Source organism: Dioscorea cayenensis, chromosome 10, assembly GCF_009730915.1.
Source record: "Dioscorea cayenensis subsp. rotundata cultivar TDr96_F1 chromosome 10, TDr96_F1_v2_PseudoChromosome.rev07_lg8_w22 25.fasta, whole genome shotgun sequence".
Classification (NCBI taxonomy): Eukaryota; Viridiplantae; Streptophyta; class Magnoliopsida; order Dioscoreales; family Dioscoreaceae; genus Dioscorea; species Dioscorea cayenensis.
In genome coordinates this window covers 14,391,525-14,405,534 of record NC_052480.1, presented here as the reverse complement: position 1 = coordinate 14,405,534, position 14,010 = coordinate 14,391,525, and the positions used below count along the sequence as shown (strand labels likewise).

Here is a 14,010-nt window from a genome sequence, read left to right as displayed (position 1 = left end):
ATGCTTATTATGATAAATCGCTAAAACCCTTTAAGTTTGTAAATCGCAAAAAACACCTCAAGGTTAGTAACCCCAAAACCCCCCTTTAAAAGCCCATGTCAAACCCCAAACCTGTAGAATTGACGCGAACCGAGCTGAGTTTCACCTTTTACAATAATTAAAACGCCACGAGTCGTAAGGCAGCCTATCTCGCTGATTTGAGTGGCAGTGTTTCCGAAGTAGAAACGGCACGAATTTATCGGTGCGCTAATTGCTTTTTCTCAACTCACGCCTCGCCTTTCCTATCGCCGCTCCAAGCTGGTTCTCACCGCCTCTCCTCAGAATGATTTCATCACCTTTCCCTTTCCAATTCCAGATCTCAAGGAGAAGTTCCGCAACAAATGCAGATTTCACCACTTTTATAATCCTACGATTTAAATATCGCTTTTGTTAACTGCTCAAGGTGTTATTTTTCGGCCAAGGCCCTGCTTGGCTGGAAGATACTGAGTTAAGGGATTTCTCACCGGGTTTTGTTAGTCTCAGGAGATTTCTCATGGTTTTGTTTTGTTTTGCATTGTCATGTATACACTATCGGAAATAGCTTTTCGATTAAGTATGATTTGCAGAATATTTATAACGACATTTCCCGCTTCTGCTTGATATTACATGCAGCTTTACAAACGAGATTGACGCCAGTTAAATGATGTTAAAGCTTAACATTTGTTGTCTCGCTTAAGATTATCGCCTCTCATAATAAAAATGGGTCTCGCTTAACATTTTATATCTCTGCTTAATAACCGAGAGTTTACCGCTTAAACCTTACATTTCCGCTTTTAAACTTGCTAATACCGCAGAAGCAGGGTGATTGTACAGGCACAACCTAGTTAATGGGCGCTGCTATTCGACACCCAAGGAGACCTTAGCTGACTGGAAAGTTGAACACTTACCCCTCGACATTCGAGATTATTCAAAGGACACCGCTTAAGCTGCTCATCGAACAGCCAATACCAGCAGGTCTTCGATTCTTCTTTTCAGCGATACTGGTCGCACCAATAAATCGCGGAACGTAAAAGCCCGCCAAGTTTCGCCAACTCAAGATGGGCCTTCGTTTCGGGTCTGCGATGGCTATGCTAAGGGTCTTCTGTAAGAAGAAAACCAAGTCGGTCAAGGGCTGATCTATCAAAGACCCACAGAGACACAGAGAATCCATCAAGAAGACTCGCGCAACTTGTTCGGCTGCAGCAGGAGAAGATAATTTTGTCAAACCCCACGCGAATCTCACGGGGCGGCCCTCTTCCCAAATACATCACGCCGGTTCAAACTCGATCGTTGATTACGCCGATGATCTACCAAAGCATGGGGCGACACGCACGCGAAAGGAGCACGACAAAGCCTTAAGGAGGATATTCCAAGGTTACCACCCGTCAAAAGATAGATGCGCCGGAAGAAGCACAACACAGTAAGACATGGGTCGCTTACCGCTTAACGTCCGTTTACACACGACCGACCAACGGGAAAAAAAGTCCATTTCGAAGATCCTGCAACGACGTCAAGCACAAGGAAAGTACTACCTACAAGCGGAGTAGAAACGAGCTTCACATCGTCGATGGAAAAGAGGTAATAAATCATGACAAATGTCCAACATAAGTTCTAATGTTTAAACATTTTATAAGCTTAACTTTAGTATTTAGCGCTTAACTATTATTCATAACCAGTTAAATATTTTGTTCTCCGCTTAATTATATTCTATAACGCTTTAAATATATAGTTTTTATAGTTTAAAAATGACATCTCACCAAAATTGTTCGTTTATATACGTTAGCTTCCTAGAATTTCGCTCCCATAACGTCTAAGAAGAAATATTATTTGGCGCCAACCCACCACAGGATGCCACTGGCCCGAACCACTGGGTCAAGGCAAGGATGAGAGGGCGTACTCTATCGCTGCGGCTGACTGCCTCCTACTTCCACCCCACCACGCGCACAAGACGCCCTCGACGAAGAAGCCCTCCTCACCCATCGCAACAACCCCCTACCACGACAACGATGGGGCCCCGACCATGGTAGCTCCCTCCGACCGCTAAAATGCACGGTGACATCGGACAAGACATCAAGAAACTTTACGCAGTACGCCGATATTGACGATCGAAGTTTCTTGGCCGCCGCCGAGAGGCGCCGAAGAGGTTTACAAACCGGCCGCGCTTATCCTCGAAAGAATCACAACCCGGACGAACGCAAGGCGTCGGAATTCGAATATTTACTGTACATCATCGGAAGCGTAGTTCTAAGGCGCCACATTCAAGAGACATAAAAAGCAGGAGAATATCGCTTCCTCATCACCGCACCGACGATGAACAATAAAGTACAACACCATCGGCTACGGCGTTGGCATCGAGTCTGCCGCCGCTGATGGCGACATGGCCATGACGCAGAGGACATCGTGATGATTGCGATGCCGCTGGCGTAGAAGGTCGCCGACTTCGGCCGAACGGCCACCGCTGAACCGGTCACGCAGACGCAGATCAAAGATGGACACAACCCGCAAGGTCAAGAACAAGCAGGGTGTGTCTCCCAACGAGCGCCGCTGCTGCCACTTGGTTGAAAGAAGTCGGTTTAATCCACGTGCTGCAGGCCGACAAGAATCACACCTAAGCAGACACAATCCCACCACAACAAGAACCATGTGAGCAAGTGTCTCGCGATTACGTTGCCGCTGCCGTCTCAAGATCGCGATACAATCCCACAACAAGAACAACAATGCGACGGTTCTCAGACGATGTCGCCGCCATCGCCCCCAATCGAAGGAAGAAGCCGATGAAGATCTCCACCAAGCAACGAAAATACGGATTTATCAAGGCCAACAAAAATTGACCAGACGCCGGAAAGCTTTTATTCAAGAAGAAGAAATGGTCGCCCGAGTCGTTCAATAAACACAAAGCAAGAGTCAATGGAGATCTTCCTCAACCCATCGGCGGACTAAAGTGTAACGCTTTTACATATTGTTTAAAGGGTTTCTTATAGTGTTTAACTATTACCAAAGTGTTTAATACCATTATGTTATCAAGGTTTTCGCTTTACCGCTTAATTATATATAATATCATGAATCGGATAATACCATTTAAATATTTACTGATACGGTCTTCTAATATTCGTTATCGCTAACATCCCAACTGCCGCAGGAAGAACGACGCCACACTAACACGCCGATGTTATACACCACTGAGGGAATGAGACGGTCACCGACGACGTCATTGACGCAGATGCGACATAATACAAAGTCACCTAGCAAAAGAGCCATCCTTACAAGAAGCGCCCATTTGAATGATCATTGCATGGCCAAAGCAGGATTTGACGACACGACATGGTAATTACGGCTACGACGGACGCTACAAGCAACCCTAATAAGCAAACTGTCAGCACACAACTGAACGAAAGCACACTGAGTTACGCATTGTCTAAAAGCTACCAGTGTCACACTGAAAGATGAAAACATCATAAATCATTGTAGGAAACTATTCATTTTGCTCCATTCACAATGCAACATGGACATAAAGGAAGCTCCATCTTTTACTTAGGAATTAGGATACCAGAGCAATACAAAAATATAAACATCAGTCTAATGCTCATCGGGGGATACACTTGCGATGTATAAACATCAGTCTAATGCCCATCGATTGCCACTTTGGATGATGGAAGAAAATTTGTCAAACCGCACTTCTAGGTGATTGTTGAAGACCGTATAAGGCCTTTTCAGTTTGCATAAGTTACAGCCATACCTTTTATCAAACTGAAGTGAAGATTCCATGGCTAATTTTCCTTTTTAAAATCTCCATTCAAGAATGTATTCATGACATCTAATTGTTGTGGTGGCTAGTCTAGGTTTGTGGCATTCAATAGAAGTACTTGATTGTGTTGAGTTTAGCTGCATGCCTAAATATCTCAAAGTGAATCTATACCATAACTCTGTGTGTGGATTCTTTTGCTACCAGTTGTGCCTTGTACATTTCTAGGTCCATCCTCGAAAGCTAGGTAATTTGGCAGTAAGCACCCATTTGCATCCTATAATTTTCTTACTTCTAGTAGATCTGCCACATCCCAAGTCTCATGTTTGTCACAAGCCTTCATTGTCTCAAAATAGCTAATATACATACTAGATCACCTAAAGCATCTTGCACATTTCTGGGAATGTGTACAAGGTAATTTGAGATGAAAGCATAAAACAAAAGGTGATAATTTCTATGTAAGATGTGATTTGTACATGAATGACCTCCCTTTCCCTTTAGAGCAATCAGGATTTCTAAGAGATCAACAGATTTACCTTTACCCAGAGTCCTCGTGACCAAGAAATAGAAGAGATTTTACTTTTGGTTGAATCTCACTCATCAATCTTAGGGTCAGCATCTCTTGGCCTGCTTTCAACAAGAGGCCTTCTTCTATCATCTCTAAAAATATTTTCCTCGCAAAGGCACATACACTCATCCTTTCTACTTGACTTCGCACTCAATTTTGGTCCCGAATCACAATCTTATAATGGAATCGAGGAAATTCTTTCCAAATTTTCTTTTCCTGAGATATCTTGTTCCATTTCTCTGAGTGTCACGTTGTCTTCACTCTTCACCATTCCTTTTGTTTGTGGTGATAGGAAAAATTCTCTCAGATGGACTATAAACCAAGTATTGTATGCTCAATTTGGAAAACCATTTCTTTGAAACCATCGCTTATTTCCCAATCTTCCCTTTGAAGATGAGACTTAAAGAAATGTTTGTGTTTCCATGTCGCATCCATTGTTGCTTAGCTTTTGAGAAATAGGTTCAAAACATTTATACCCTTTTTGTTTAAGGAATATCCAATAAAAACACATTTTTACGCTCAATTCCAACAATAATTCCCATGGATGAGAGGAAAAGCAATATAACAAAAAAATTTTAAAAGGGATATCAGATATCAACTGGGATGTAACGAAACAACTTTTGAAAATATTTACAGGAGTTTGAAAATTTATTACTCGAGATGGCATCTGGTTAATTAAAAATGTAACTATGAGAATAGTTTCACCCTAAAGATAGTTAGGTACCTTAGTTGTAAATAACAAGGCCCTAGCAACTTTAAGAAGATGACTTTTATTTTTCTAGAACTCTATTCCAATAGGGTGTGTCAACACAGGAGCTTTGATGTAAAATGCCATTTTTTGCAAAGGAAAAGACATACTATGATGCTTTGCCAATTTGCGAGTTTCAAATTAAAGAAAGATGTTTTTTAAACAACTTTGGGAACAGAAACTTTAGACAGTGAAAATTATATGTCCTAACCTAAATGGCACAACATGATATCACTCTTACTAGAAGCAGAAATAGAATTGAAACAAGTAGTTGGAGTTTTCACATCCAAGTTAAATCCATCTTAAAAAACATAAAGCCCACCTAGATGACACCAAGAGCAAGTCTTGAAACTCCTAAGAAGGTGAAGAAATCTGAGTACGACAACCAAGATCGTGGACAAGTTTGCTTATTGATGAGAGATTACATAGCTAGTTGGGAACATGGAGAATATTATGAAGAATGATAGAAAGTGAGAAAATGATTGAACCTTTCCTAGCAATAGCATATAGAGACCCATTTGCTATTGGAAGAATAACACTAACAAGGACAGCATGAAGGTAATTATCTTTGTAGACTAAGGAACATAACAGTAAGGATTTCACAGACACATTTGAGGACTGAAGGAGTTTGCCAAGGGTTCTATTTGTTCCTTGGTAAATAAAAACTCTTTGGGGAATTGTTGCCCTTGATCTTTAATTGAAATGCTTGATTCTCACCCTTTTTTCCAAATAAAGGCCTATCATGCAACTTCTAGCATGTTTTATGCATATGCCCAGGCTTCTTGCAATGATCACACCACGGTTCTGTAGCATTCATCTGCATCAAGTTTCGGATCTCAAGACAATAATGGCAAACTTTCTAGTTCTTGATTAGAGTTTGACATCTGGTTTTCTCATCATGATATTTCACCTTGCCTCTTCTTGCCATACCTCTGAGAAAAAATCTCACATATTAGGTAGGGTTTTTGACCTAAAATCTGACTTTTCACCCTATCTAAGTTTCTTGGTTTTCTCGGGTAGGAAACATGCAGACTAGGTCATTTTCTTCTTTCCTGAGGTACCTTGCACTGCTAGTGAAGCATTCCCATTTAGTGTCACGGTAGAGGTTAGGTTCACGCACAATGTTTGCATCTCGTTGCAATAGGTTGTCAGATCACAATCTTCCAATTGCAAAATCCATCAAATTTATAAGCCACACAATCACCATGAAACTCTCTGATTGCCATGCTATAAACATGGAATCATCTTCTGCTGATATTTTCAGTTCACTAGTCAAGTGTCCATTTTTTTCCCATGGATTACAAATTTTAACATCTTCAAACATGTCACATAATTCTTTCCATTCAACTTGTAAGCAGCCAATTGAAGAATTTTGGTCATTGAAGAGCGTGAGAAATCAAATTTGATTGTTAGCATGATTGTGGAAGCGATGTCAACAATCTCCTTCCAAGTATGTCAAGCCTGGTTGACCTACTATAGTTGTTTTCACCATCTCCTTGATACCATCCCAAAAATTAAAGAAGTGGAGAAAGAGAACTTGTAATACTTTCCTTTATTTTTTTTATCATATAATATGCAAAATTACAAGATATAAATAGACACTGGCAGAGAGGTTTTAAATTCTGGCACAAAATCTCAACAGAGAAAAGCTAACCAAATCCTAAATTCCACCTTCTAACTAATACCTAGCTTCGTCAAATAGGTTAACTTTGTTCTTCTTAAGGTGTGCATTAGAATTAAAAAGTGTGGCAGAACGTCTGCAATCATGACATCCATATTTCTCCAACACTTTCTCAATGTAATGAGATTGAGATTATGTAATGCTAAAGACTGATCTAGCAAGCTTGATAAGAATCATATTTTCTTAGGTTTTTCACATTTACTAAACAAGAATCTCTTGACATTATCAATTAAGTACATCTTAGGTGCAAATATAAGCAAATCATCAACATACAAGCAAAAAAAATTTTATCATCCACATCCTTGTGATACAGTCTATCAAAGTTTTTCACAACAAAACCACAGGAAATCATGGTGGAGCAAACTTAGCATGCCACTATTTAGGGACTTGTTTCAGTCCAAAAAAGGCTTTCTTAAGTTTGCAAGCCTCATGCTCAAGTCCAAGGGCAATAAAGCCTTTGAGTTATTCTATGTAAATCTCTTCCTCCAAATTACCATTCAAATAAAAACTTATACATCCGTCTAATGGATTTCAAGACTAAAGATGGAAGCAAAATCAAAGAAAGTTATGATGGTAGTTACACCAACAACAGGGTAATAGAATAAAAAATAGTCTAATCCTTCCTTTTGCATGAAGCCTTAGCTACTAGTCTGGGCTTGAACATCTCAATAGATCCATCAGGCTAAACCTCTTCCTTAACACCCATTTGTAATCTAGTGGCTTATTCCAAGGAGGAATAGTAGTAAGAATCCATATGTTGTTGAAAAGAATGGAATTAATCTCATCATCTACAGTTTCCTTCCTTCAAAATTCCATTGTGTAGTAAGAAGCATTCCAAGTTAAGACTTCTTAGTGTAAACAAAACATCAATGTTCCATTATTTGCAAGGACTGCATTTAGGTAACTGTTATTTAATACTTGGTAAACTATTATTATCTAGTTATAGTTTACTCTAAATGGTAGACTGAATAAACTTCTTATAGGCTATTGGCCAACTGGATTCATCTTCTTGAGTTGAAAGAAATTGAAGCATTTGTGGAATAATCTCAACTCTCAAGTATCAAAATGACAAAGTTACATCAACAGAAGCAGATGATTTGGTATATCGTCATTCTAATTTGAACCCTCTCTCTAGCAAAGAGAGACTTATCATGATGAAGGTCCTTGTAAGATGTAGGGTGTTCATGGTGATGACTCTAAATTGGTGGAGGAACAACACTTGAGCTAAATACCTTGTTGCTTAATGATTTCCTTTTGGAGGCAACCAAGTGAGACATTGGTGGCTCAAAGAAAAAAGAAATTGAATATATCGATATTTATCCTAGGAAATTTAGTGTTTTCTTTCTTTCTTTCTTTTTTTCCTTTTTCTAATAAATGTAGTTTGTGGACTCCTACAGTAAGGTTAAAGGTATTCCATGAACTTATATAATTTGCTATCAGAAAATTGCGGAATGTACTAAGATGTGATTTTTTTTTTTTTGGATATGTAATGCATTCTTAAGTGGGATTAAAAACGACATCTTTCGATTGTCAATATTTATCCCCAGTGAACTAACAATGGGCAATATATATAAAATATATACATGAGTATACACATGTGTGTATATATATCTGCCATGTCCATGTGCCCAGATTTTAATAATTTACATGTTGGATAGTCTTTGTCACTAAGATATTCAACACTTATATCTGTGTCTAGCAACCCTAAATGAAAGCTTTCTTGACATGATCTTATGGGTAGTTGAGGCCATATTATTTGTAGGTAAAAAAAAAGGAAGGAATTGAATTCTTACTTGGGCACGCAACAGATTTATATCATCCTTGGTTTCCTGGCTGCCGTATGTTAACATTAAATGTTTCTGCACATTATCACGAGCATAAGGAAAAAGAACATCTGTAACAAATGATATTGGGGTTGTAGTTCCTTCAATGTCAAGAACAATGCAGTGCTGCAAATAAATCCACAAAAGACAAATAAGATGAAATATCAGAAAAGAAAGCAGTACCTTGAGCAGAATCCCTAACTTGATGCATGACAAAAAGCACACCATTCACACATAGGATCAAATATAAAGCATATGTATATCTCCATATTTAATTTGAACAGCACGCAAGTATGTCTGCACACACACACACACACACACACACACACACACGCAGACACACAAAATGCAACCATATTAACATGCAATTCAAGAGGACAGAAAAATGAAAATAGAACCTACTCTGGTAGGTTTGCTAATAAGATTGTCATTTTGTAGTTCTGCCATCACAGTTGAATTCCGACACCTGCCACCATGGCGAAATACTCTTTTATACTTCACAAGATCAAGATCAGGACTAGTCCAGTTGGCAACCAACTGATGTTTCTTGATTGAAGCATTAAAAAAATTTTGATAGCAACCAGCCTGGTAAAAAAGTTGCATTCATTACAAAAATATTTACCATTTAGATTTTTATAACTAACTAATGAAAGATGATGCAGTAGAACACAATAAGCAGATAATGGTGCAAAATAGAAGTGTAAATGAAGCAGTCACATGTACATCAAGACACTTTTGCTAGAATATTATAGTTAAGCATAATGACCAAATAAATATTCCTAAATAAACAATTAAGATCCTTTTCCGCTCAAATCAATACAAATCAAGAAAAACATATATTTGTTTACTATTAGACAGTAGTTTGACAACAGCAAATCTACTTGTAGCATTAGTGTTCTTTCTTGTCGCAAGCTCTCAGGAAAGATCATTATGATGTAAATTGAAAAAAGTCAAAAGAAAGAGAAGCATCCTATTTCTTTGATGAGAAAGGAACAAAGGATCAAAATTCCAGCAACGAATACTTCACAAAAAATCCGCGAGTGGTTAGGAGAAAACCATGTCTTGGCACTAATCCAAAAGGCTGTGAAAAATATACATACACACAAATGACAATAAATAAGAAACTGGCCGATTTCAATGATATATAATTTCAGGATATACAACTATGCTTCTCACAGATTAGAATTCTCTACACATCCTTCCAAAAATTTCACCACCAACAGATTGAAGGATACATGATCAAAATCTCTTCTTACAGACCCTTTGATCTTATTAACTGCTTTAATTTCATTCTTAAGCATAAGATACAATAAAGATCCTTCCAGTTGCTCCCTATGAAATGTCTAGAATTTATAAATCTACATTGTTTCCTTTCTTATTTTTTCAGCATTCTGTATTAGACATCCTAAAATGTTAAACAAGCGGTTCAAAATTCCATCTTTCATGCGTCACAAATACAAATACTAAAAATAGTGCGCAAATCCTCCACATCTCAATAAAAGAAAACATCTAAACCTCCCCATTTCTTGAAAATCATACAATCAGAACCATAAAATATACCTTGAAGACATTCATTTCCTTCATCCTTCCATTTTGCATCACTGAATTGTGACCACAAAATTAATAATCAAATACACCAAAAAAAAAGGTAAAGAAAAAGAAGGAATATACCTTGATCGTGTTGGAGATGGACCAGGGAACGTATCTCCTTCATCGCCATTCTCTCAAAGTAAGCTTGAGAGGAAACAAGCGTGAAGCTCACCCCTCCATTGGCCACCATAGACGCCATTGTTCTCTAATCTCTTTATCTCCATTGTTTCGTTCTGAAGATAAACAGCATTGCTCTGAAGTCTGAATGGAGGAACTTTTGCACTTATGTCCTTGTTATATCAAATAATTACAAATTAAACTTTTTGAATTTTTTTTTGGTCTTTGGTCTTTAAGATATTTATAAAAAAAAATAATAAAAAACCCTAAGATATTTTATATTTTAGCATGCACAATATTCACTTTAGAATGTATAAATCGACCACCATGGAATTGAGATAGTTCAAATTGAAATTGTACTTTAATCAATTCAATTTAACTTTTTTTTTAATCAAGTATAAGATTTAATTTAGTTTTATTTTCATAAATCTTCATATCTAAACCATTGCACTGATCTGTTTATTTTATAAAAATATAATAAAATAAAAACACTCTCAATTTTGCTCCTATGCAAAATAAGTTGATTATTGTAATGTAAATTTGATAAAATTATTAAATATATTCTCTATATAATAAAATGAACTTAATATGACATGCATTTATGTTTTTGAGTTTTTAATAATAAAACATAATTATATTATTAATTTTAAATTGAATTAGTTAACTTGAAGAATATCTAAACAAATTTTTTTGCTTTGTGAGTATACAAAAAATTATTATATTTTAAAGATTAATATAGAATTTACCTAATTTTAAAGGCGTGTAGATTTTATAAAAATTCTTATTTAAATTTTATATGATTTTAAAATGGCGTGTATCCTTTTTATGTTGATGTGAAAATCTCTCTCTCCATAATCATACCTCAGTAAACAACTTAGAAAAGAGAGAATATTGGAGGATATGAAGTATGTTCCCATCTCTTCGAGAATGAGGTGCTCAACTTTGTTGTTTGTTACCTACACACCTTATATGCTATCAGTATGTTGTATCTCCCCAGTTTACTATTTCCTTACAAACAAAATACCGAGACATTAAGATCGGCCCTTAACTCTGAGGACGTTGTAATTTTTAATTCAGACAAGGATTGATTCTCTTGAAAGAGGTGAGAAATCAATGAAAAGAGAAAGAAACAAAAAGAAGCAAAATCTCAAGATATATATGTAGAGGAAGAAGATTGATTGTATATTGATGAGCATTGTTTATATATTACAATGTGTGGGTAATGTGGGTAAAGAAGTAATATTTGTAAGTAATCTTAATACACCCCCTCAAGATGGTGTATTTGCTGTAACGCCAATCTTGTTACAACACATAGTCAGTTTAGGCAGTGTAAGAGGCTTGGTGAGAGCATAGCTGATCAGCAGAAGAGACATGAACAATGCGAAGTGTTCAAGACTGAATAAGATCATGAACAAAGTGATAATCAACGGCTAAATGTTTCATCCGAGTGTGGAAGATTGGATTAGCACACAAGTAAATAGCTCCAAGATTATATGCGTAGATAGTAGGCACATGTAACACAGGATTCTGAAGCTCAGTAAGTAAGGATCGAATATGCGTAGATAGCAGCAATAGCAGCATCAATAGCACGATACTCAGCTTCAGTAGAAGAGAGGGCAACGGTGTGTTGTTTGGTGGAACTCAAAGAAACGAGATTGGCACCAAGGAACATAACATAAGCTCCAGTAGAGGTACGGTCGTTAGGATCACCAACCCAGTAAGAATCTGAGTAACCATGAAGTGTAAGAGGTGTGTCAGAGGACAAGCGAATAACAAGATTTGGAGTACCATTAAGATAGCGAAGAAGACGCTTAACAGCACCCCCAATGAGTTTCAGATGGGCATGCATGAACTGAGAGAGTTTATTCACAGCATAGGAAATATCAGGGTGAGTCATGAGAAGATATTGAAGACCACCAATGATCTGTTGAAAACGAGTGGGATCAGTAGCTGGAGATCCATCATATATGGATAATGAGGCACCAATAGCAATAGGTGTAGAAGCTGGTTTGGAATCAAGCATGTTATGTCGAGGAAGGAGATCAATAAGATACTTGTGTTGAGTAAGAAGTAAGCCAGTAGAAGTTGGGAGAACTTCAATACCACAAAAGAAGCTAAGAGTGCCAAGATCTTTTATACAAAACTTGGCATTCAACTGATGAATGATGTGGTCGACCAAGGGTAAATCACTGCCTGTAATAATAAGATCATCCACATAGATCATAAAATAGATTATGTTATGATTTTGGATGAGAATGAATAGTGAGGTATCAGCCCGAGAGGCAACAAAACAAAGATTTTGAAGAAAGCATGTGAGTTCATTATACCACTCACGCGGAGCGTGTTTAAGGCCATAGAGAGCTTTGCATAGGTGACAGACATGGTGAGAGAACTGGGGATCAATCATACCTTGTATTTGTTGCATAAACACCTCTTCAGTAAGATGCCCATTAAGAAAGGCATTATGGATATCCAGTTATTTAAGAAGGCACTGATAGTGTAAAGCGATAGAGAAAACTGTATGGATGGTAACAGGATTGATAACTGGACTGAAGGACTCATGAAAATCGATGCCAGGACGCTGATGAAATCCTTTTGCAACTAGTCGAGTCTTGTATTTATCAATAGAGCCATCAGGATGATGTTTAATGCAAAAAAACCCACTTGTTGCCAACAATATTGTGTTTTGGATCTGTAGAAACAAGGTCCCAAGTGTGATTCCGAAGAAGAGCATGCATGGCCTGTACCTACAATGGATTCTACAGTGCTTGGGAGACAGTAAAAGGCTCAGTGTCACAAGAAACTGCAGTAGAAAGACCATTCTTAGGATTAGGCTTCTCAATGGAATTCTTGAGTCTGGTGATCATAGGATGAGAATTTCCACAAAAAGAAGCTTTAGGCTCCAAGTTAGAGATGTCAAGAGTGGGAGAAACTGATAAGTTCTTGTGTATAAGTAATACAAAGTATTCTTTTCTTACATTGAGCATCACTTTTCTCAGATTTTATCGCTTATTCGTGTGTATATGTGTTCTTTTGTGCATTAAGGTTGTGGAGACAATTGTGTAAGAAAGGAACCAAAAGTAGATCGTGGATGCATTTGTTGATGAAGTTCTTGGATTGAACAAACGTGAAGACACAAGTTGTGTTCAAAGACATGTGGGTGTGTGCTAGCCTCCATTGTGCTCAAGTGAATACACAAAGTGGAGGGGCACAAAGGCAATCACACTCATGTGTTCCTACTTGTACAATACTAGCAAGATCTTCGTCAATGTGGTTTCATTGAAGACGCAACGCGATCTACCGCATGTATGTATGCCCATTCATGTTCGATGAAAAGAGTGGATTCGGGAGTATTTTGGCAAAAGCACTGTAGCAAATCATTGTAGCAAAATTACTGTACTAGTTACTGTTCACAACTCACAGAAAACAAGTTCTGGAAATCCACACCACCGTGTGGATATTCCACACGCCCGTGTGGATACCCAATTCCAGCCACTATAAATACAGCGATTTGAGACCTTTTGAAGAATCCTTTTCCCATCTATACAAGACAATCATTGCAGCAAAATTACTGTACTAGTTACTGTTCACAGCTCACAGAAAACAAGTTCTGGAAATCCACACCACCGTGTGGATATTCCACACGCCCGTGTGGATATTCCACACACCCGTGTGGATACCCAATTCCAGCCCCTATAAATACAGCGATATTCCGTTCTGGAA

The 14,010-nt window shown here is 37.8% G+C and overlaps 1 protein-coding gene across 1 annotated transcript; it reads right to left on the bottom strand.

Moving 5' to 3' along the window:
• Positions 1–3,433: 3,433 nt before the first annotated feature.
• Positions 3,434–10,400, bottom strand: LOC120270310 (probable bifunctional methylthioribulose-1-phosphate dehydratase/enolase-phosphatase E1 1). The gene is made up of 5 exons (XM_039277322.1): positions 10,252–10,400; positions 10,141–10,181; positions 8,983–9,165; positions 8,551–8,706; positions 3,434–3,454 (listed from the first exon to the last, which is right to left on the bottom strand). Exons 1-5 carry the CDS (start codon positions 10,367–10,369, stop codon positions 3,434–3,436), a joined length of 519 nt encoding a protein of 172 aa, XP_039133256.1. The 5' UTR covers positions 10,370–10,400.
• Between the last annotated feature and the right edge of the window lie 3,610 nt (positions 10,401–14,010).